The sequence below is a fragment of the Vulpes lagopus genome, chromosome 7 (assembly GCF_018345385.1).
Source record: "Vulpes lagopus strain Blue_001 chromosome 7, ASM1834538v1, whole genome shotgun sequence".
NCBI lineage: Eukaryota > Metazoa > Chordata > Mammalia > Carnivora > Canidae > Vulpes > Vulpes lagopus.
The window spans coordinates 59,103,852-59,128,009 of NC_054830.1; the positions used below are offsets into that span (position 1 = coordinate 59,103,852).

A 24,158-nucleotide genomic window follows, 5' to 3' on the forward strand; every position below is an offset into this window, starting at 1 on the left:
AGGACGTCGGCATTGGTGCAGTCCATGGTTGTTACTCAGATTTCAGTGGTTTGACATGCACTTGTGTGTGTGTGTGTGTGTGTGTGTGTGTGTGTGTGTGTTTATCCCTATGCTCTCAAACAGCCTCAGGTGGTCCACTGGATGTATGTGACCATATTACTTTACTGGAGAACATGGGGTGGGACATGTATTTGAATCTTGACTCTGCTCTTCACTATTGCTTGGGCAAGATATTTGAGCTCTCGCAGCCTTCTTACCCATCGTGAAATGCGGATAATCACACTTAGGTCACATAATCCTTACAAGGACTACTCGAGACCGTGTATCTGGGCACAGGTCGTAATTTAGTAAATGTTGTTAACTCATTCTTAGGTTGGGTAGTATTAAAAAAAACAATGTTGGGGACGCCTGGGTGACTCAACGGTTGAGCGTCTGCCTTTGGCTCAGTGTGTGATCCCATGGTCCTGGGATCGAGTCCCAGCATTGAGTCCCCCGTCGAGCTCCCTGCACGGAGCCTGCTTCTCCCTCTGCCTCCATCTCTGCCCCTCTCTCTCTGTGTCTCGCATAAATAAATAAAAAAGAAAAAAAAAAGACTTCCACCTTCAAGCTGATACCTGCAACAATGTTCTTAATACTTAGATATTAAAAAAAAAAAAAAAAGAACGTTGAGTAGTATTACCTTCTGGCATTGAAATACAGTAGTTCCTTTGGTCGATTTTTCAAATTCTCTGTTAATGGTGTTCTGCGAGTAGCTTTTAGTTTGAGGAAACTCTCCGTGTTGTCTCTTGATTGGGAAAGGAAGATCATGCAAGTGCTGGAGAAGGGGAATTAGATTTGTTGAGCCTGCGTTCCTGGACACGAGACTTTAGTTATCCTGTTTAATCTTCAGGACGGCCGTGTGAAATAGAGATTTCACAGACGAGGAAGCGCAACTGCAGAAAAGTTAACTCCTCCCAAGTCACAAAGCTAGAGCTGGGCTTTGAACTCTGGGCTCTGTGAGTCTCTATTAAACTCCTCATGTGTCCGCACTGTGGGGAAGGGTGGTTTGGCTCAGACGGTGTTTGGCCTGAGTAGGTCTAATTGCGCCATACGTTTACCACCTGCTTGTAAGCACCCCTCTGATGACATGGAATTCAGAAAGCAGGGTGTCGTGCAGAAAAAGGTAAAAAACTTTCCAAAGTGTCTCAAAGGGCCATTTAAGGAAAACTGAACATGGAAATTATCTTTATGGTGTGAGGATGAATTTGAACTTTTTAAAGGAGGCTCTGTCATTGCTACTTGCGGGGTAACCCGCAGGACGTTCATCACTTTATAATAACGCTTACTTTAATTGTCGCTGTGGCTGGCCTGTGTTTAACAAGCTCCTAATTGGTGTTCCTGTCTCTAGCCTTCCCTTGTTTGAATTCAGTCTTGTTTTAATTCTTACTAGTTTATTGGTGTTAATTGGAATCTTCACTGGAATGGGCGAGGCAGTACAGCGCTGTGGAGAGAGTCCCAGATTTAATCACTTACGGTCTGGTGACAGGCTCGTCATTCTGAGCCTCAGTTGCTTAGGTAGGGACAGTGACGTGTACTTTGTAGGGTTGGTCATGGAAATAGAGATACGGTGTGTGCAAAAGCACCTGGTTTAGCTCCAGTGCTTAATAAAAGGTAACTGAAAATTGCTCAAGATGAGCATTTTTCCTGTCATTGTTTATCTTCTTTTGCTTTTTGAGTTTATTTAAGTAAGCATGGCGCCAGATACTTTTTTTTAGGCCTTGTTTTAGGCCTTGGTTTCCTACTCTTTTTCAAACCTTTGATTTTAGGGCACCTGGGTGGCTCAGTCGATTGAGTATCTGCCTTCAGCTCAGGTCATGATCCCAGGGTCCTGGGATGGAGCCCCACGTGGGGCTCCCTGCTCAACGGGGAGCCTGCTTCTCCCTTTCCCTCTGCCCTCCCTCTGCTCTTGGGCTCTCTCTCACATAAATAAGTAAAATCTTTAAAAAAAAAATTGTTGATTTTTAAGGGAAAGTAAAACAGAAGCTTCTCTAAAACCCACTTTGGAATGTGAATGGGGTTCCTCCTCAGTCTCTGTTGCAAGGTCCTAAATAGCAGTGGAGAAACATGAGATGGCCCCACTTCTCCAGGATTAACAGTGGCTGTAGCCCGTCTCTCCTAACAACTAGGACTTGACCGGCAATGGTGGTGGAGCTGGGTCTCCTGGAAAGGCCAAGAGGCCGGAGCCAGTCCCTTTACCCTATGGTCTGAATTGTGGCCTTGACAGCTCACGTGTCCCTTGCTTTTGAATTTTTAATCATGAGCCTTTGTCCAATCCAAAGAACGGATTAAAAAAAAAAGTTTTTTTTCTCCTAAGTATTATATATGCTTCAAATTTTCTTTCGGGAGACTAGAAAGGAGGAAAAAAATGGGGAATCAGGAGATCACGTAGCCACACTGTTCACATCTTGATGTGTTTCTTTCTCGGCTTTCTCCTCTGCATAGATTTTATTTTTTAGAGCATTCAAATTTAATCTTCTATTTTTTCCTATCATGTTGTGGCTTGGAATGTCCCCATGTTACCAGTTTAGGTTCTTCGTTTTTCCTGTTAAAGTAAATCTGTGATGGATGACTTTGTGCATAAGGCTTTCCCCCCTTATGTTTTGGATTCTTCTCCTGAGATTGAATCCTGGGAACGGAATCATCAGGATGAGTGTGAACATGTCTGTCCTGTATACACACACTTGATGTATGAAATCTGTCCACAGAAAGTTACATTAATTCACATTCCTGCCAGTGTATTTCTGGGCTTCTGGATGCTTGGTGAGTTCTCAAAAAGTTAATATTAATTGTGTTGCTTCATAGTAAGTTTGCCAGCACTGGATATTCTCATTAAAACAATCTTGTTAAATGAAAGCTTGTTTTAATTTACTCTTTTTGGTTATTGGTGAGTTACAGTATTTTTTCCAAATGCTTGACAATTATATATGTATTTTCTACTAAACTGTAATAATGAAGTAAGGATGTTCTGGGCATAATTAACCCTTGGACTCTGCTGAATTTACAGCCGCTCGCGGTGGCCATGAAGCTGCCACACTGACCACTTCTGTTTCTCCAGGCGACTTTGGGTGTGAGCCGCTCCAACCTCGGCGAGCTTTGCAGGCGCTTGATCCGCCTCTGCTTCTCACATGGCTCTCTTCGTGTTCCACCTTTTACAGATAACTTGGTGGAGTTGTTTTTCTTTTTTAAATCATTATAAAAGTAACATGCTCAGTAACCTTAGAACATTCAAAAGAAGTGAAGGAAGAAAATCGCCCATGTACCCACCCAACTTAAGGCAGTTTCTGACATTCTGTGCTTTTCTTTGTTATCTTAAAAAAAATGCGTCTTTTATACAGTTGTAGCCTCTTCCCCCCTTCACATCAGCATGGGGGCATAATCATTACTCTGTGTTATTTCAAAATCTACGTGTTCTTTGTGGTTTGGGTCTTAGAGGTTGTCTGCGTTAATCTTTTTCTTCCCTAACTCCCCGCTCCCTACCCCAAGGCGAAAAAGGAGCACAGATTTCTTGGTCTGTTTCATTTGCTACAGAATGAGCTCATCTCCGCTGTCTGCCTCCTCTTCCAGGGGTCTGAAGATTATGAGGCTGCTCTGTTAGAAAAGGTGGCGCTTTTGGCACAGCTGCACTCAGAAAACATCAACAAGAGCGCAGAGAACCACAGACTGCGTAGGAACATTAAGAAGGTCACCCAGGAGCTTAGCGACCTGCAGCAGGAGAGGGAGCGGCTGGAGAAGGACTTGGAGGAAGCCCATCGTGACAGGGGCAGAGGAGACCACACCATCCACGTGAGCAGCATGCTGCGGTCGGGCTGGGGCGCTGGATTGCTGTTTCCGGTTTTAGGGAGATCGTCTCTGCAAAAGACGTAGAAAAATCTGAAAAATGTAAAGAAGAAAATATCTCGCTCATCATCTTGGGATTCTCTCTTTCTCTGTCTCTCATACACACACACGCGCGCGCACACTATTGGTATCAAGCTGAAAATGCGGTTTTGTGTCTTGCTTTTTGTTAATTGAATGTTCTCTTTTTGGAGTGTTGCCATGTTATGAGTGTTCTTCAGAAACATGTTTTTGTTTGTTTTTTGGTGCAAGCATAGTACTTCATTACTTGGATGTGCTACAGTTTATTTAGGCCCTTATGGTAGAATGTTTAGGTCATGAAACTTTTTCTTTTTTAAGGTTTTATTTATTTATTTGCAAGAGACACACAGAGAGAGGCAGAGACAGAGGCAGAGGGAGAAGCAGGCTCCCTGCGGGGAGCCCGACATGGGACTCGATCCTGGGACCCCGGGGTCACGCCCTGGGCTGAAGGCAGACGCTCAACCACTGAGCCCCTTGGGCACCCCAGTTAAACTTTTTTTGCTTTCTAACAAAAGTGATAGTAAACATCCTTGTATCTAAATATTTTTCCATTGATTATTTCCAGATAGAGCTATAATTATTGGGTCAAAGAGGATGAATATTTAAACATTATTATATAGATATACTCAAATTGTTTCCCAGAGTGATTGTACCAGGTTTCTCTTTATGAGAGTGATCCTTTTTTAAAGACTATTTTTCAACATTGGATAGCATTTGAAAAATTCTGAATTTGGTAGGCAAAATACAGCTTATCTTTGAAAGTTTCTATTATAGGGGCACTGGGGTGGCTCATTCAGTTAAGCATCCAAGTCTGTTTTTGTTTTTTTATTTTATTTTATTTTTTTTAATTTATGATAGTCACAGAGAGAGAGAGAGAGATAGAGAGAGAGAGAGAGAGGCAGAGACACAGGCAGAGGGAGACACATGCACTGGGAGCCCGACGTGGGACTCGATCCCGGGTCTCCAGGATCACGCCCTGGGCCAAAGGCGCCAACCGCTGCACCACCCAGGGATCCCCTGTTTATTTTTTTATTTTATATTTTTAAAAGATTTTACTTATCTACTTATTTATTTAGTGGGGTAGGGGAGGGGCGGGAGGGGAGGGGCACAGGGAGAGGGAAAGAGCTGAAATCCAGAGCCAGTTGCTTAGACTTGGGACTCTGTGCTCTGCAGGGAGTCTGCTTGAGGGTTTTCTCTCTCCCTCTCCCACTGCCCCTCCACCTGCTCGTACTCTTTCAAATAAATCTTTAAAGAAATTTTTAAAAATAAATCTTAAAAAAATTTCTCTTGTATTTAAACTTAAACATTTATTGCCCTGAGAGTCACATCTAGATGCCTCGCCTTGGTGCAGTTCGGTGGGATAGGGCCTAAGTCTGAGTGATCATTGACACGTTGTGGATGATCTGCTCGGGGACCCTGGGCGGGCAGAGGACCTCTCTCGCACGGACAGTCGTTGTAGTAGAGGTGTCCGAGGGAGCGTCCAGGTACTACAGTGTAGCTCTCCAGTGGCTGCCACGGGTGGGGTCATCAGGATCCATTGCGTGAAATCCTGACACTGACACTGGCACGAGCATTGAAATGCAAACATTCATATGTTTTAACAAAAATATTAATGAACATCAAGGGAACAGTAGTGGAAATTTAGAAACATAAAATGTCACTTACAGTTCCACCAGTGACTGTGGTTTTCAGTGTCACCCTTCAGACGTGGTGCCACTGGGCCCTAATCCAGTTAGAGGCTGACTACTGTTCTGTGTTCTTTGATCCTGGACGTTATCAGGGGCATTTCTCCATATAGTGTGGCCTCCAGCCTGATGGCGTTGAATGGTGCACGCTCTTCACTGACTACACTTCACCTGCTTTACTTAATTTCCTGCTCTCTCGGACAGTTTGGTTGTTGAAATGATTCCACAATAACATCCTTGGGCATATAGACATTTCCCCTTGAATTCCTAGGATTTGAGTGAGTTTACTAGGTCAGATGGTACAAATATTTTATACTAGTTAATCATGTTGCTGAATTATTTGTGCAGAGGGCTGGCCCAACGTATGCTGCCACCAGCGATCTTGGAGTATAGCAGTTTACTGTGGGTTATTAAAGTATAGGTTTCCTGTTTGCTGTTGAACACCAAGTGTACCTGGTTTAGATGTTGATGCGGTGTAAGATGTGACCTCTGAAAGTTTTATCTTTCTAACAGTGGTGGAGATGTTATATATGACAAAATGCAAGGCAACTTAAAATCTGCAAGGCAGAATTAGTGCAAAAGATCCTGGGATTGGAGTAGTCGGGAAACCCTCTGGGGGGAGGTGGCACTTGAGTTGAGCGAGAAGAGTAGGGCTTGAGTTGTGTGCCACACGGAGGAGGTAAGGAAAAGACTGGCAAGACGGTCCTTCCACACAGGTGCAGTTGGCATATCAGTTCTTACTCCCTGACTGCTGGGTAACTTCCTCTTCGTTTAAAATACCTTGTCCCCTCCACCCCCAACTGTCATTAGAAAAAGGCTCATTCAATAGAATTGGGTTGGGGACACACACATACATCCCCCCCCTCCTTTTTCTTTTTTCTTTTCTTTTCTTTTTTTTCTTTCTTTCTTTCTTTCTTTCTTTCTTTCTTTCTTTCTTTCTTTCTTTCTTTCTTTCCATCCATACACACATTTTTTTTTTTTTACATTATAACTTACTCTTGGTAAACATTTGAAATAGCTGCATAATATTACATCAGGTGGAGATGCTGTAATTTATTTACCTGTCCCTCTTGTGTCACACATTGTCGGTGGTTCCATAATTCACTTATTCATGTAAACCTTGGTGCTTCTGGAGGACTGCTGGGCTGCCGTGGCTAGCTGATGTATTTCTGTGTAACGTGTGCACATCTTTGTGAGGAGGCAGGGGCTGTTTGGTGAAGAAAGCAAGGGGCATGTGATGAGCGGGGCACTTGGGGTCGAGTATACTGTGGGTAGGAAGGTTTTTTCCCCCCAGTGACAGAGACCCAGCTTGAACCAACTTAGGCAAAAAGAGAAATGTATTTCCTTGCGTGACTACAGTGCTGGAGGGATGGAGACTGGAACACTGCTGGGACCAAATCTTGGTCTCTGGGAGCTGCCTTCTTTCTCTCCAGTTCCAGCTGGTTAGACCATCGTTGCCGTCCTGCTGGGGTCACATATTCCCAGTTGATTACATAGGAGGAAGGAGGACTCTCACACTCTGCTGCCCCCCCGGCGTCCCTGTCAGGATGGCCAGAGGCCCGGCGTGGGTCACATCCCCAGTCTTCTTTGTCAGAATGTGTGTGCAGGTTCGGGTGCGTGCACGTGTGAGTCCCATCATCGACAGCCTCCTCTAGAAGCACATGTTTGGGAGGGATGAGCAGTTACCCCCAGAAAGGGTTGTGTTGTTTCAGACCAAAACAACCACTGTGTACTCTGTGTGCCTACCTCAGGTGAACATGACCATGACCCAGAGCTTTCTGGCATCTCATCAGGACTACATTCGTACATCAGGTTATATATATGTTTCTGGCAAGATGATCTGGCCATGGCTCCTTTCCTTTTGTGTGTGTACAGCATCACAGTGGTATCTCTACTTACCTTCTGGTTACGGTATAAGAATTTGGCTGTGTCTGTCTTCTATGAATGTTTCACACCAGACGTGGGGCTTGGCTTGTTCAGCGTCTAGGGAACATGATGGGTGGTGTTTTACCTTATGGTCCTGGGATAAATGCAGAGGTAGAGCCTGACCCGCTGGCCCACCTGTCTCGTCTGTTTGTTCTATAACAGGCTCTTTAATGAACTTGATTCACTCACCGGCTGCTACTGCTGCTGCTTGTGGATTGAGACAAACAAACAAATAAGCAGACCTTTTAGTGGCCGCTATTTCTTTCCTTTTTTTTGACGGAGGGGGGAGGGGGAGAGGAAGAGGGAGAGAAAGAATCTAAGACAGCCTCCATGCTCAGCACGGAGCCCGACACGGGACTTGATCTCAGGACCCTGAGGTCATAACCTGAGCCAAAATCAAGAGACGAGCGTTTAATAACCAGCTGGGCCACCCAGGCGCCGCTCGTAGCCTCTTCTGTCCCGACAAAGGAAAGGGAAAAGGAAAGAGAGAAAGGGGACAGAAGGGAAAGGGTCCCACGCATGCAGTCAGCAACACTGAGCGCTGCGCAGGCCCTCTGTTAGGCAGGGGACGGTTCCATGACGGGTGTGAGCAAAGCGCACGGAAACACAGAGCAGGGAGGTGGCTTGCAGAATCAGACAAGGCTCTAGGAAGAGCAACTCGTGAACTGGTTCTGAAGTTCGAGTTAAATAAAGGTTAATTGATAGGCAAGGGGGCGGAGGGTGTTGTATGGACGGTGAGGGCACAGAGGTATGAGAGCACATGGTGTTTTTGGAGAAACAAAACAAGAATGTCTGATTTGAAGTATTCTGAGGTATTTGGAGCTTTAAAAATTATAATTTATTCTTTTGATGTTTCAAAAACATTTTTTTAAAAATTTTTTTTTATGTATTTATGATAGTCACACAGAGAGAGAGAGAGAGGCAGAGACACAGGCAGAGGGAGAAGCAGGCTCCATGCAGGGAGCCAGACATGGGATTCGATCCCGGGTATCCAGGATCGCGCCCTGGGCCAAAGGCAGGCGCTAAACCGCTGCGCCACCCAGGGATCCCCAAAAACATTTTTAGAAGTTTATGGGAAGTCATAAAAATGAGATTAAAAATAAAGGTAAAGGCCGTCAGGTCTAGCAACAGGCAGCAGAGTGAGTGAGGAGGATGCTCCCTGGTGTGTCTGACCCAGTTCCGAAGACAGGGGCTTAAACTCAGCTGGTGGCCCCTGGCGGCGGACGTCACGGGAAATCGGCTACAGGGTCTCCGGTGTCTGAAGAGGAACCGCTTAAGGTAAAAGGACGGCTCTGGCCAGCACTCAGGCCCAAGGGCAGTCTTGCTCCCCCGGGCTCCTGAAGGGTTCTGGGAGCGGGATGGAGCCTCGGACAGGACGGTCTGTGGCGGGAGCCGTCTCGCGCCGGGCCACGTCCGCGCCTCCCGGGTCGGCGAGCTCGAGTGCTGGGACGTGTCTGCTGTGTCCGTTACTCTCGTTTCTTGGACGAGAGCTACCACCCAGACGTGCCGCGGGCCTGCTCGTGGGCGAGCCCCGACCCCGCCTCTGCGGGGGCTGCCGCCAAGCATCCTGGCGCTGTTGTGGCACTGCCTGGGTTCCCTCTGATGGCCAGCCGACCCGATACCTCTGGGTGTGATCGAACCATCCTTTGCTCACGATGGAAAGCTTTATTGTCCGGTCTTCGCGCTTACTCTCCGCTTTTCGGGGTGCCTGTCCGAGCAGGCATCTTGCAGCGGGGGCACGTGGCTTCACCATGTCCGACGGCGCCGTCAGAGGCTGTGCTTGTGTCGCCCGTGATTGCAGCGACCTGTGCCAGCCGATGCTGTGCGTGGGATACTTTGCCGTCGTCATTTGTTTATCCAAGGAACGTTCGCTGAGTCCTGGCGGTGGTGCGGGCCCTGTGGGCAGGTTCTGGTGAATACAGCTTCGGGTTTTACTTGGGAGGCCCTCCCACAACCAGAAAGGTCCAAACGTGAGGGTCTCGGGATGGATCCCTGTATTGTATTATATCTCCTTGCCACCAGAGGGACCCACATCCCTGCGAGGACATTCAGGTCTTTGCAAAAACAAACAAAAAGCTGGTGTTCCCACGTCGGTGTCTTAACTGTGATGTTTATTTTTTTATTTTTTTAAAATTTTTATTTATTTATGATAGTCATACAGAGAGAGAGAGAGAGAGAGAGAGAGAGAGAGGCAGAGACACAGGCAGAGGGAGAAGCAGGCTCCATGCACCGGGAGCCTGATGTGGGATTCGATCCCGGGTCTCCAGGATCGCGCCCTGGGCCAAAGGCAGGCGCCAAACCGCTGCGCCACCCAGGGATCCCTTAACTGTGATGTTTAAAGTGTACTGGCTTGTGCGGCTTACAGCAGGAATGCTGCTCCGATCGTCACATCCTTGCCCTCATGCCTTGACTTTGATGCGTTGTTTGGCTCTAGAGACCGAAGGCTCTCCTTTTAGTATTGCACGTGTGTGCATGTGCATGTGGGTGCGTGTGCACGCGTGCTGCGTGTGTGCGTGTGTGTGTGTGTGATGGAGGTAAACCTTTATTTTAGATTTGCTCCTCTGGCTCAGGCGTTCTGTATGCTACCTGGGGTGCGTGGGGGAAAGGAGCAACGCTAGTCTTTTTCTTCTCCTTTATGAGCAGCGCGTACGAGACACTGGTTTAGCTGTATTCCCCCGACCGCCTCGTAACGCTCTCATCTGTTACAAGACCTGTCACCCGCTGCTCTGACAGTGTGTGCTTCGGTACCTGGGCCCTTAGCTCTGTGGGGATGCGTTTGCTGGCTAAAGCCCAAAAATCTAATTAAAGTTGTACCCGTCACCCAGCTGGCTAATCCCATGTGCTTCGACAGGAGCAGGTTTAATTTCAGGGTAGTTCATCCCGAGCCCCTTCGGTTTCACGTGTCTGTTGATGGATCGCTCCAGACGGGGCTCTGACGGCCTTCAGAGCATCTCCTGTGATCCGCAGTCAGAACACGGCGCTTGGAGGCCGTGTTTGTAGGCTGGTTGGGTCGGCCTGGGACCACAGACCTGAGGGGGCGGGATTCTTCTCAAGGGCCAGAGCTCTTCGTGCCTTGTTTTTGATTTAATCGGGTATGAAGAGTCTGAGCTGAGTCCTCGAGAACAATACGCAGTTTAAATGGTCTGTGCGGGAGGAGGTTCCTTCCCCGCCATATCCAGTCACTCTTAGGCGAGGCCGAGTGCGGAGACTCGGGTCCGGCTGGGTTTGAGTTCTGGCCCCGTCACCTGCTGGCTGGTGGGCCGTGAGCCAGTAGCTTCGCCTCCCCAAACTGTGGTGTCTGTGTCTTGTTAGAAGGACACGGCTCGGTGGTAGGGATTATCTGGGGGAGGGTAGCACTTAGGAGCCTAATGCCCGCCCGGCACATCTTAGCTGGTCGGTGGAGAGCTGCTGTTTTGATGACGGAGATGACGCCACTGCCCTGGGGAGGAGAAACTTGGCAGTTTGAGCTCGTGTCTTTGGAGCAGTGGGCAACGGTGCAGGATTCGGGTTCGAATTTTGGTGGTAGCAGGCACTCAAGCCTCTAGGTCAGTGGCTTAACCTCTTTAAACTAAGGTTTTCTCCCGTAAAATGGGGTTGATTATACCTACTCTCGGATTAAGTGAATGAATAATAAGATTTAACGCACGAGAAAGTGCTTCCTCTGGTTCCTGGCACGTGGAGGTAGATGGCTCGGTGGATCGGACGCCTCTTCTTTGCTCTTTTCCTGCTTCTAACTGCGCAGCAGGTGCTGGCTCAGGACCTTAGCGAACCGCTGCCCCCTAGCATCTAGGGGACACCGTTGACTGATGAAGGTGGCCGCCCGTCAGCAGCCAGGTCAGCGAAGCTGTACCCTTCTTCCTTGGTCGCCACCCTCTCCCCTGATGACAGTGCTTGTCTGTCCCTTTCCCGCGGGCTGATCCCCCAGGACGGGAGGCCGACCGCGTGGAGAGTGACGGCCGGCGTCGCATCTCGGTGCTCGTGCGTGGGGCCGGCGGAAGCCGCTCTGAAAGGCTGTTCCCATCCGTTCCACGTGGAGCTGCTGTCGTCTCCCTGGAGCCCAGACAGAAAGGCTTTCCCTTACCTCTGGTTCTAACTTTATGATTTCTGGGAGTACAGGACCGAATCCCGTCAGCCCCCGTCTCTGGGGGAAGCTAGCCCAGAGATAGAGCAGGAACGCAGACAGAGGGCTCACTGAAGCACAGCACAGGCGGGGCAGGGGGGTGGGCCCAAGAGCGGGGCGGGGGGCGGTGGAGCTGGGGCTCCGAGGGGTCCTGGCCCGAGGGCACAGCGAGTGGGCTGGCAGGGAGGGCGGGACCGCTGGCACCGTGGTCGGGCCGCCGGGCGGGGGCCTCCACGCGGGTCTGTGAGCTCTCTGGCCGCCCTGCCTCGTTCCAGGGGTTTCCATCCGTCCGTCTGTCTGTCTCAGCGTAGGAATTCCTTGTTCCAGTACGACCCCGTGCAGAGGAAAGCCGAAGGCCCAGCTGCTCGGGGACAAGCGAGGGGGAGGCCTGGTGCCCCCTCCGCCCCGGGGGCAGTGCGGCTCCCAGACCCGGGCTCCAATGCCACTGTCTCATACTAATTCTGGAAATTCTTCCATCACTGGGTTCCTATTCCTCATTAAGATTTTGGAGAAGTTTCCTTTGTGTATTTAAAGGGAACCACTGAGCACTTTGACAAGCTTTCTCACAGTGAAACCTGAGAAGGTGGAAATTTGATGGATGGGAACCTTCTCGGTCTCCATCTGGCCTGAGATAAAACAAACCAGCTGACTGCAGAAGGAATTAAGAGGGCCTGGCTTTTCATTTCTAATGTGGTTCTCAGATTATAGGGGTATTTTATTTTTAAAACAATCCACCTTTCCTTCTGTCGGCCTCCCCTGAGAAAGCCCCGATAGGCAGAGGCACGCTCGGCTCGGTGCTGGTCCGGAGGGCACCTGCGAATCCTAGAGGAAAATTGCCCACTAGGTGGAAAGGGAGGCGTCCCAGTTGATGTCGCAGACACGGGTCCCGCTGTGGCAGCGCTGGCTTGAAAGCAGGGTGGGGTCTGGTCCAGGAGAGGGGCTTGCAAGGAGAACAGTGCACCCGGGGGCCTTGGCAGGTTCCTTAGGACAGTGGCTTCTTGCATTAAAATCAGGCGCGGATAAAGGGGGCGCGTATAAAGGGCCTGGCGCTCTCCTAAATGCTGTAGAGCTCTGGCGGGTGGTGTTTTGGGGGGACGATTGCTGGGGCCAGAGGAGTCGGGGGGCTTGGTGGAAGAGGTGGCACTTGGATTGGCCCTGCGAGCTGAGTGTGCTGTCTCCAGGCAGGTTTGGGCGGAATTGTGCTGTATGTTTTTTTTCCAGCGGGAGAGGCCTGGGTGGTCTGGTGAGGTGAGGCTAAGAGGTAGGCTGGAGCCCACCGGGGGAGGGGAGCCTGGGACGAAGGTCTGTAGGGTGGCTTCATTCTGCAGCTAGCATGGGGTCCCTCAGGGTCCTGGTAGAGACGGAAGGCTCAGGGGTGTGTGTGGCTGTGATTTGGTGGCTGAATGTGGCCGGGGACGCCAGCGAGGAGGCTGTTGCTGATGACCAGCTGACAGCTAATTTCTGAAGAAGGGCAGAGCAGTGGGGGGGACGGAGAGGAGGGCTGAGCCGGCAGCACGTTCACTTTTCTCGCCAGGACTTCAGATTCCATCTGTCCTCTTTAATACCAGCTCCGGGGAGGAGGACTGGCCGTCCAGGTGATCAGAGTCCGGGGTGCTCCCGGGCCAGCCCCGCTAATGCATGGGTTGCCGTGCCTTGTGGCAAGGGCCCGGTTCCAGATTCCCAGGCCTTCTTGCCGCAGACTAACCGGGCCTGGCCCCCGTGGGGCAGGTGGCCCCCTTAAGCCGCACGCACCCTCCTCCTCGACAAAGCACCACCACCAACGGCCCTCAGTTTCCTCAGCAGGCCTGCTCTGGGAATGCAGTTTTCACAGGACTGATTCCCAATCTGGGATGGATTCTTACAAACTGATTGATTCAGCTCCTTTGGGAACTCTGGCGGGGTGGGGGGGGGGGGGGGGCGGGAAGGGTTTGGGCCCTGTGGTCTAAATACTCACCCTTCACCTCTCGTGTGCTCTGTGTGGAGGGAGGGCTCTGCTGCGAGGCCCGTCACCTGTGGGATGAGTGGGCCGGCGGCTGGGTGGGCCTGGAGGGCGTGCGTGGGTGGGGGTGACAGCTGCCGCTGCTGCCCACCTGCCTCTGTGCCGGGCACCCACTCACGTTCTCTCACCTGAGCCTCCAGGGCCCATCGCAGCCTGTGTTTTTGGCCCCGTTTACCGCAAAGGAAGCACTCACGAGGATTTCGGTTACCTGTGGTCACCCCGCTAGTCAGCAGTAGGGCCCGGACGCAAGGCCAGCTCTGCCCATCTTCACAGCCTGGGAATATCAGGAGAGGTTTGGGGAAACCACCCAGGTTCTCAATTTTCAGTTCTGGTCGTTTGCTCAGGCGAGACATGCCGTCTCCGTGCCTCCCCTGAACATCTGCTATAACCGCCCTGGTGCCCAGGAGCCCAGGAGCCCAGGAGCCTTTGCGTTGCTGTGTCCCTGAGGCCGGGCGCTGGCCTCGCCTCCCTGCAGCCGTCCTGTACCGCGGGCCTTGCCTCGCTGCTCTTCACGGAGGCCCAGGGTCCTTGGCCCTGCCCGCTCGTCAGCAGGCGGGCCTGTCTCCGCCGGCAGGTCTGGCTCCTGAGGCCTTGAGGAACCAGAGCATTAGCGGGGGCGTTGGCAGCCCGCGTCAGACTGGTGTTACATTTGTCTGGTCTTACCAGTAGTGCAGCTGGGCGGACAGTGTAGAACTGGGCGTCCAGCTGACTAGGGTTTGAATTTCAGTGCCAGAAGTGACTTGTCAAGCTCTGTCAACATCTCTCAGCCTCCGTGAGCCTTGGTTTCCCTTCCGTAAAAACAGGACGCTTACCACTGAGCTTGTGTGCAGTCCTCAGGGTCAGGGATGTTTTAAAGTGCCTTGGCACCTGCGTGGCCCGGCTTGAGCCCGGTCATAGTTTCCATTAGGAGTGCTCGTACTAGGTGAGGGGCTTCATACTCTTTGGTGTCCTGACTTTCCTGGAGACCCTGACTGATGCAGCGGGCTCTCCACGACCAAAAATACACACACACAAATTTGCATAGGCTCCCAGGGACCCGCTCAGTGGGCCTCAGGTCAGGAACCCCAAATCACGTGTTCCCTGTGGGATTTGGGGAACAGGTCGTTTTCAAGTTGTCAACTCTTAGTTTGGGGGACACGTGGAAGAACTTCAAACATGCAAGTTCTCAATTTACATACCTGAATTAAAATTACATAAGCAAACGAAATGGGGGAATGGAGTAAATTTTTGTGGTACACGTGCGTATGCGCTAGAACTTGAACCAGACATCAAAATAAGGAGTCTGATGGGTGTCTGTGCAAAGGAGAGAACGAATCCAGGAAGTGGTGTGTGTGGACCAGTAATTACTGTGCACATGAATGACACACACCTTTTACTTGGCGTAATGCAGAAATACTTTACGCTTAAAACGTAGCCTGGGTGGCTCAGTCGGTTAAGCATCGAGTCTTGATTTCGGCTCAAGTCATGGTCTCAGGGTCGTGAGATCAAGCCCCAAGTCAGGCTTGGAGCTGAGCGTGGAGCCTGAGATTCTCTCTCCGCCCTCCCTGCCCCCCCAAAGTAGGCATGACCTTGATCTTTTTAGGATGATCTTTCTAGGATGGCAGGCAGATTAATTGTGAATTTAAAGACGTACCTAAATGGCTTAACACAAGATTTTGTGGTCCCTTTATGCAGTTTTCAGAGGGAGATTTCTAAAAGCAAGTGTCAGATGACTGTAGATGGATGGGGATCATCTCAAAGGGAATCCAGACCTTGGTCATAGTGTGGAAGAGAGCTGGGGGGCTTGCCATCAGAGCAGGAACAGGGCCGGTGCTGCCCCTCTGTGACCGTGACTGGGGGCAGGTTACTTTACCTGAGCCTGTTTCCTCATCCGTAACATGGGAGCAGCCCCCCCCCCCCCCCCCCCCCCCCCGCCAAGGCGCTCGCCGAGTGCTGGTCTCGTTATCTAGTGTATTCCCCATCCCCAGGGGATGCTGATAATGTTCTGGGGGCCATGTTTTGAGAATTCTAGTTCTTTTTGGTGGGAAATGGTATTTGGAGACTACAGTCTGGATACTGGGGAGGATGCTGGTTTATACTTTCTCAGTGAAAGGAAGGAAATAACAGAAAATAGAAGTTCATGTTGATATTTCCAATTCATATTTACAGTGACGTGTTCTAACTTAATTTTATATTTGTGTTGGTATTCTCTTAGACTTGTAGTCTTGGTTCTTATCACATTAATAATTACTTATTTAATAAATAAATACACACACACACAGTTTCAGAATAACAATACAGACATTATTTCTTCCAACATGATTACTAAGTGTGACTTTCTGCAGTAGTCCCTTTGTCCTTGGAGAAATACCTCACTAGGGCAGACCGATTACTCTGCTTTTAAGTTACTGAAATAATTCCTCTGTTTGGTTAACCCATCAACCTGTTATACAGTTAGATTTATTTTTTGTTTGTTTGCTTCTAGTTTTAGGGGATTTTTTATTTTTTAAATAGTCATCTAAACATTTAAACGGCTTCCATGGTACGTCTGTAAAACGAGTTCTCCTCCCTCCCACCTCATTCTCTCTTTTTTATTTCCCTATAGGGCACTTAATTCATTTTGTAGTTGAATATATGACAGTATGCCGCACATATTTTTTTTCTCCTGGGGTCCTCTTGACGCCTACCTGAGTGGTATATTCTGAAAAGCTTACTTTAGGTCAGCGTGTTTATAGAATCCTCATTCCTTTCTCTGGATCGCGTCTGAGTGCTCCATTGTGAGAATGTACCTTAGTCTGTTCCTCTCCTGGTGGATATTTGGGTGGTTTCCAGCCTTTTGCTATTATGAATAGTACTTCAGTATTACAAATAGCATATATCCTGAGGTATAATCACACGGTTTACTGTTGGTTGTGTTTTTCCCCTTAACATTATAACATGAACATTTTCCATGTTAATTATAAATGTCATTATTTAAGATATATATATATATATTTGATTATGAAAGTAACACAGACTTCGGGATTTTAGAAACTCAGAAAAATAGAAACATAAAAATTGGTTGAAAGTCCTCCGCAATCCCTCTATTTAGGTACACTGTTATTATTTTGATGTGTTTCATCATATCCTTAACAACATTTTGTATAAGCATTTAGGATACAAATGGCATCATATTATATAGTGTCTTGGCTTGTTTTTCTTCATAATTGTGTTTTTTTTTTTCTTGAAGATGTTATTTATTTCCTCAAGAGAGGGAGGGAGGGAGAGAGAGTGAGTGAGGTCAGAGTTGGGGGTGGGGAGGAGCAGAGGGAGAGGGACAAGCAGATTCTGTGCTGAGTGCTGAGCGCGATGCAGGGCTCAATCTCAAGACCCTGAGGTCATGACCTGACTGGAAACCAAGAGTCGGATGCTTAACTGGCTGAGCTACCCAGGCATCCCATAATTGTGCATTTTTTAACGGCATGCTTTTTATAATTAATTCCCTATTTTTAAAAAATACTTAATTCTTGTTGGATGTTTAGTTTCTTTCTGATTTTTCCATAATGCAAATAATGTCGTGATAAATATCTGCATAAAACTTTTTCCAGATTTCAGCTTATTTTTAAAGCTGGTTTTCATCAGACTTTAAGAGAGAAGGAAGTGCACGTTTGTTAAATACACCTCTTTGCTTGCTCTTGTAGAGCGGTGAGCCCGTGAGAGATGATCATCTTGAAATCTTTGTCAAATAAGTTCTATTTTTTCTTTTTCTTCTGACAGGACCTTAGAAATGAAGTTGAGAAACTACGCAATGAAGTGAATGAAAGAGAGAAAGCCATGGAGAATCGTTATAAGAGTCTTTTGAGTGAAAGTAATAAAAAATTGCACAGTCAAGAGCAAATGATCAGAAGTCTAAGAGGAAGCATCGATCCAGAGGACTTGTTGCTCCAGGTGCCATAACTTCTTTTTCTATTGTATTTAAGTCTGTTGACTTAGCATAGGCTTCTTTCTTTCTTTCTTCATTTTTTTTTAGGCTTTTTTCTGTAAAAACTCTTTTGCATAAATGTTTGTAGAAGTGTAAGGCTGGCAGAAATGACGATAGTCCTCACTGCTTTCTGTCAGAGCATCAGAGCACTTCAGAGCTTTCTTTCTGTCCTTTGGGCATCAGCCACCAGCCAGAAGGGAAGGGACTTATTCTGGGTCCCGACTGAGGCCCTGGCGGCCTGTCTGCCTCACTGAGGTACTCCTGCTGTGGGCGCCTGCTGCTGTGTGTGCCAGGCCCTCTCACCCTTCCGTGCTTTTTTTGGACTTGGAATGCCCTCCTTGTCTGATCATGGAGTGAAGTTGCGATTTATTTTTATAAATTTTTTTTAACTTTGATTTATTTATGAGAGAGAGAGAGAGAGAGAGAGAGGGGGGCAGAGACACAGGCAGAGGGAGAAGCAGGCTCCATGCACCGGGAGCCCGATGTGGGACTCGATCCCGGGTCTCCAAGATCGCTCTCTGGGCCAAAGGCAGGCGCCAAACTGCTGCGCCACCCAGGGATCCCTGAAGTTGCGATTTAGCGCCTGCTGCCAGGTGATCATGATGGATTCAACACGGGTATTTAACTCTGCTTCTTGCTGGAGCCTCGTTAACATGACAGTCAAGGGGTGAAAGGTACAGGCCCCCAGGACTGAGTACTCTGCTCCATGCCTTTGGGGTGAAAGGCCAAGAAGCAAGCTGGTTTATCCTGTGGAGCCCAGAGAGGCTCAGCAGGAAGCGAAAGGATCTGGTCCCTTTGTAACCAGGAGATTTGGCTGGAATGCTGGGCAGTTCAGGGACCTTGTTCTCTTCACTAGCAGGAGGTGGTGGTGGTGGTGAGGCTTCTTCTCTAGTGACCTTAAACCAGAGAAGCTCTGGCCTGGGGGTCACCAGATGCAGGTGCAGGCAGGAGTGGGTTTCTTGATAAAGATGGGAGTGGAAGTGTACATCCCCGGCACTGAGAGTCCTCTCGGGAGAAAAGACAGATGGGCGTCTTCCAACAGAACAAGCACATCCTCACCTGGTCCTCTCCCACTGAGCCTGCCGCTGATGTGCTCTTTCCACACTTAGAACGTCTGAGCACCCTTACCTTTAAAGGTAGATGGACAGCCTGAGCTCCCCAAACAGGGGAACAGTGTGCAAGAGGAAAGACAGACAGAACAAGGCTAGGTAGAGACAATAGAAGTGGGAGGATGAGAAGCAACCAGACAGCTTTTCAAAGAAGTCGACACTATAACCTCTTTAGATAAGAATTAAGATCAGGATCTGATAAAAACAAACAAACAACAACAACAACAACAACAAAAAAACAAACTTGGAAAAGAAGAATGAGCTACTGGAGATTGGAGGTATGATCACATATATAAAGAGTTTAATAGGTGGCGCCTGTGTGGCTCACTCGGTTAAGCATCTGACTCCTGATCTCGGAACAGGTCTTTCTTAATCTCAGGGTCATGAGTTCAAGCCCTGTGTTAGGCTCAGGTTGGGTGTGGAGCCTACTTAAAAAAAAAAAAAATTAACAGGAGATTAGAGATGCAGGAAGATCAAGGTGAGTGAGCCTTCCAGAAAATAGAACCCAACAGAGAAATAAACAGGCGAAGAAATGAAAGGGAGAAGCCAGGAACTCCAGCATGTGACTGCCCGGGGCTCCCGAGAGACGGGACAGGCAAAGCAGAGGGAAGGAAACCCTCAGAGCAATAGGAGAGCTTCCGAGTGGAGGGCAGACTCCTCTGTGTTGAAAGGTCCCTGTGTTTCTAGCACATGATGGGGAGACACCCACACCCCAAGGCACGTCCTTGTGAAATCACAGCACACGGGGATAGAGAGGAACTGGAAGGTTCTAGAGCGAGCTGCAAAGGACCCAGACGCGGAATGACAACAGAATTTTCAGCAGTGACACTGGAGGCCAGAAGGCAGGAGAGCAGGCTTCCCGGTCGCTGAGGAAGAGCGGTGTCCAGCCCAGCATCCCGTGCTCTGCCCAGCTGGCAGCAGGAGTGAGGGCAAACAAAGGCTTTTCCCAATGTTCGGTGCCTGAAATCCTCTGCCTTGCAGGTGCCTCCCTTAGGGAACTCCACGCAGACCCGTCCAGTGATCCCATACAGATGAGGAAGAGACCCGAAAGGACAGACACGGGATTCTCCGGGGACGCGGTGACGGAAGGGCCCAGGATGCAGAGAGCTTGTATTTGAGCTCTTGAGACAGAGGCCGCAGTTGGGATTTCTCCAAGAAGTGGAAACGGAACCCATCAGTTACCTGATGTGTCTGACTCCATCTAGAGGCATTTTTAAGTTCTTTTAGAGTGTTTAGAGATAAACGTACATTAAGTGCCTAATTTTGGTTTTATGAACCAAGTGAATAAATAGAACAAAGCAGTTGTTACTGATTCCAAGGAAATCAAAGAAATGAACAGAAAGGAAGTGTAATCACGGGAGGCTAGATGGGTGAGTCGTGCATAGTGTGTGCGTGGTCGAAATGGTATAAATGTGGACCATCAGTGGAACTGAAATCGTGTTGCAGCTATCAGGAAAAGTGCTGAGGGGGGCAAGAGCTAAATCCTTCAACTTCTGTGGTAGGAGCCAGGGGATAAATCCTACCTTAAGAAGTCAACGGGACGCCTGGTGGCTCAGTCGGTTGAGCGTCTGACTCTTGATCTTGGCTCAGGCCTTGACCTCAGGGTCATGAGTTGAAGTCCCGTGCTGGTTTCCACGCTAGGCAGGGAGCCTGCTGCAAAAAGAAAAAAAAGTCAAGCAGCGTGAGAGTAGCAATGTAATGTAGATACAGGAGGGGCTGAGCAGTTGGGACCCAGAGGGGAGAGGGTGAGGTAGGGCGCCCTTGTGTTCCATGTGAGCGGCGCGGTGCTATTTGTTAGACAACGTGTAGGTATAGTCGGGCTTTTAGAAAAGGAAAACGGAAAGTATGAGTCAAGCACAGCTGGATTATGACAGTTCTAGAAAGGTAGTGTTGGTTATTTGCTTTCTAGTTTTTCCCGTTACAGTTTAACAGGTTTTTATAAAAAGTTGCCCCTGTGTCTTTCATGTTTGTTTTCATCTAGTTTCTCATAGAAGTTTGACATGGTAAAGTGATTCTGATAGGTACTTAGGAAGAAGATGTTGTTCTTGCCCTTAATTTCTGACCTAGGAGGACAGAGACATCATTGAGGAGTTACCAGGTTTTAAATAGTTAGGAATGTATCGACCTGGGCCTTAGGACCGACAAACCATGTCTAGGCCTGCTGTGCGGTGGAATGCCAGGTCTTCTGAGGGGGTCAGCGAGGGAGACTGTGCATCATCACGAGGGACCTTCGAGACGTGACCAGACCCCATAAACGTATTCACAGCCTTTCTTCCTGCAAGTCAAGTCTCCTCTTGGTACAGATGGGTCAGGTGTTGTCAAATTTGTCCTGTTCTGAAAGAGGCTCCGATTTGTTGGCTTGTGATACACGGTTCTTCTAATCACTGCAGTAGCCTCGTAGGATGGCGGGCAGACCCGAGGTCATACCCTGGCTCAAGGGGACCCAGGATGAGAGCCCTGTCCTGTGGGGCCAGGGCCCGGGCTCCGTCCTCCGTACCTGCTGGGCGGCCGTCGGGGTCGGGGGAGAAGGATGCCTTGTAAAAAATTGTAAAAAATATCCTCCATTAGAGAGTTTCGGAGGGTCTGTTAGTATTTTTTCTCTTGAGCAAACTTCCTCATGATTTGTTTTGTTTCCTTAGGAATTCAGTGAAAAAGATTCGGGAGCAGTACAGCCGACTCGCCCTTCACAGAGTGGGGAGGAGCTCAGGGCCAGGAGTGGGGACTCAGCAGCAAAGTGCTCTTTACAGCGCTCACCAGGCAGCAACCGCATCTTCTCGGAGGTAAGCTTGCCTGGACTGGGACGTCCGCGGGCGACTCCGTGTTCCTTCTGACACGTGTGTGGCGACTGCTGTCACGGAGAGCCCCTCCGAGGCCTTCTTGCCAGCGACTGAGCCGATGAGAGGTAGGAGGAGGGCTCTTAGTCTGCCCGCCTTACAGGTTCATGCCCTTCGGCTGAGTGTTGCTATTTCCACCACACAGGAAACTGGTAAATCACACCCATTAGAGATGAGCCTCTCGCACATTTGCTGTCCCGGGGTTCACCTCTCAAGAACCGTGTCATCTCTGTGCATGTAATTTCTACGGTAAAATTTTCCCGTTCAAACACACACAGAAACCAGCAGGTCCTTCCTGGTCTGGCCTCGGGTCACCCTCCGTCATCCCTAACTACAGCTGACTGCTTGCAGATTCCTTGCACCTGTCTGCGCACCTTTGCATTTGCTGCTCCGTCTGCCTGGAATGGCTTTTCTCTCCTTGTTTCCTGGGTGACTCCTAAACATCCCTGGAAGTGCCCCTCTAGTGTCACCTTCCCCGACCCTGCTTGGTAGTGACATCTCCTCTTCCTCCCCAGTGTGCAGCACTTTGCACGCCCATCCGTGTGTTGATGACATAGGATCCATCTTCCTCTGCCCCTCCCTCGAGCCCCTGCACACCAGGGATGGGCCCCTTAGGGTAGGGAACTGGGATTTGTGTCGAAATCCCAGTGCCTCGCTCAGTCCTTGGTCTAGTAAATATGTGTTTGTTGAGTGAATGAATGATTCTATTGGTTTGTGAGAGATGCAGTCCCCCCTCCACCCCGAGCGTGCATATAATGCAGCTTGGCGGCCAGATTCGGGATAGGAAAGGACCTCATTGGAGGCCAAGTTTTTTTTTTTTTTTTTTTTTTAAACCTGGCTTTAATTAAGTCCATACATTCAGAAGACAGAGAACTCTTACGCAAATTAGTTCTTTGATGAATGGCTCCGATCATGACTTGTGGTTTTGTGAAGGGTGATTCTCAAAATAATTAACTGGTGCGGCACGGACTTAGCCAGGAGAACAGGCGCAGGCGGTAGGACTGGAGGACCTGCTCTTGTGCCAGATACCAACCCTCTAGTTCTTGGCTCCTGGAGAGGTCCCTAAGGGTCTGCGGGGAGGGCCTGGGGAGGGTGGGTCAGAGGTCATTTTACAGCTGGTGTGGGAGTAGTGTGGCGGCTGGTACGAGCCATTGCTCTGTGGATCTGCTCATGTCAGCCCTGGTCTGGGGGTGCCGTTGGCTGGACAGTGGGGACTTCTTACCTGTCCATTCGTGGACCTGCATCTTGTTGTTTCTCTTGGATGAGAGTGTCCGCCTCAGTAGTGGAGCCCAGAAGTCTGGAGGCCAGGATTTTTCTCTTGGCTCTCTCACCACTTGGGTGATGTTGGGCATGTCCAATAACTAAATCTCAGGGGGCCAATATTTTGTGAGACAAACTTGCATGTAGTTACTTGAATTTGACCAAATTTAATTGGGTGTTAAGATGCACACTAACTTGGGGGTGCATCTGTGGCTCAGTTGGTTAAGCGTCTGACTCTTGGTTTTGGCTCAGGTCACGATCTCAGGGTCGCGGGATCGAGCCCTGTGTCAGACTCCATGCTCAGCGTCTGACACGGAGCATGTTCCACGCTCAGCATGGAGTCTGCTTGAGATCCTCTCCCTCTCCTTCTCACTCCCATTCGGCACCGCCCCCTACTCACGCGTGCCTTCTCTCCCTAATAAATGAATAAAATCTTAAAAAAAAAAAAAAAAAAGATGCACCCTGACCTGTAATAAGGCACAGTCAGTGTTTTGAAACGAGAGTAGCCCAGCAAGGTGTTTTTAGATGGACAGGTCTTCACTGATTTCAATGCATTTCATCAAACTTTGCTATTTTGAATCCATATTTAGACAAAATATGTCTAAATGTTGAACGAAATGTTTATAGATTTATTGAACAGGCTGAGTGTTTTACAGTTTAATCTCACCAGTTTGATCAGCTACCACTTTTTTGGTTTCTTGCGCTGGGCGCTGTCTGCACTTCACAGAACCACAAGTAAAAAGTCGTATGATTTTCAGTTAGATTTAGAGCCTGGTGATGTTTAAATTACTGTGCAAAATGCCTGAGTATTTTAGCAGAGGCTTTAATTCTGCAAGACTAATTGCAAATTGTGGATAAAGAATTATAAATGATCATTTTGGAATTATAAATTTCTTAGGTGCCCGTCTACGCAGTCCCACCTGTTGCAGCCTGTGGCTTTCTACACCGCCCCCCGCCCGCCTCCCCACCCCACCCCCACCCGAGAAAGCTGTACTTTTCTGACTGTAGTTCTTTCTCTGTAGAAAACGTGGATTTCTCCTGCTGTGCCCTTGGCCACTTTGTGTTGATTTAGGGTTTATCCTCTCCCCATTTCTACAAAGAACTTGAGGCTGTGATGAGGTCTCCGTGGACTCAGGGCAGTCTCTTCTGCCTCCAATCACTGTGTGATCCTGACAATTAATGCTGGGTGATGAGGGGATTGAAGAACAGGGAGGGAAGCACACTGCCCGTATTTAACTTGCTGCAGCCCGAGGTTTATAGCTTGGCTGCTGACATGGTTGGGACATCACTGCTGAATTTCCTGAGTATTAAAATAAATGTCTTTGTTGCCGAGCTGTGCCACAGCTGCCCGAGTAGACCCCGTCCACCTCCCAGGCCACCACACTGCCCTG

The 24,158-nt window shown here is 49.1% G+C and overlaps 1 protein-coding gene across 6 annotated transcripts in view; it reads left to right on the forward strand.

Annotated features, from left to right (window-relative positions):
- CDK5RAP2 (CDK5 regulatory subunit associated protein 2) overlaps positions 1-24,158 on the forward strand; it is a 158,278-nt gene that overhangs the window by 55,915 nt on the left and 78,205 nt on the right. For all 6 annotated transcript variants that reach the window (XM_041762766.1, XM_041762768.1, XM_041762769.1 and 3 more), the window contains 3 exons: positions 3,604-3,822; positions 17,360-17,530; positions 21,313-21,453. In XM_041762766.1, coding sequence (XP_041618700.1) covers positions 3,604-3,822; positions 17,360-17,530; positions 21,313-21,453 — 531 coding nt within the window. The remainder of the gene's footprint in view (positions 1-3,603; positions 3,823-17,359; positions 17,531-21,312; positions 21,454-24,158) is intronic.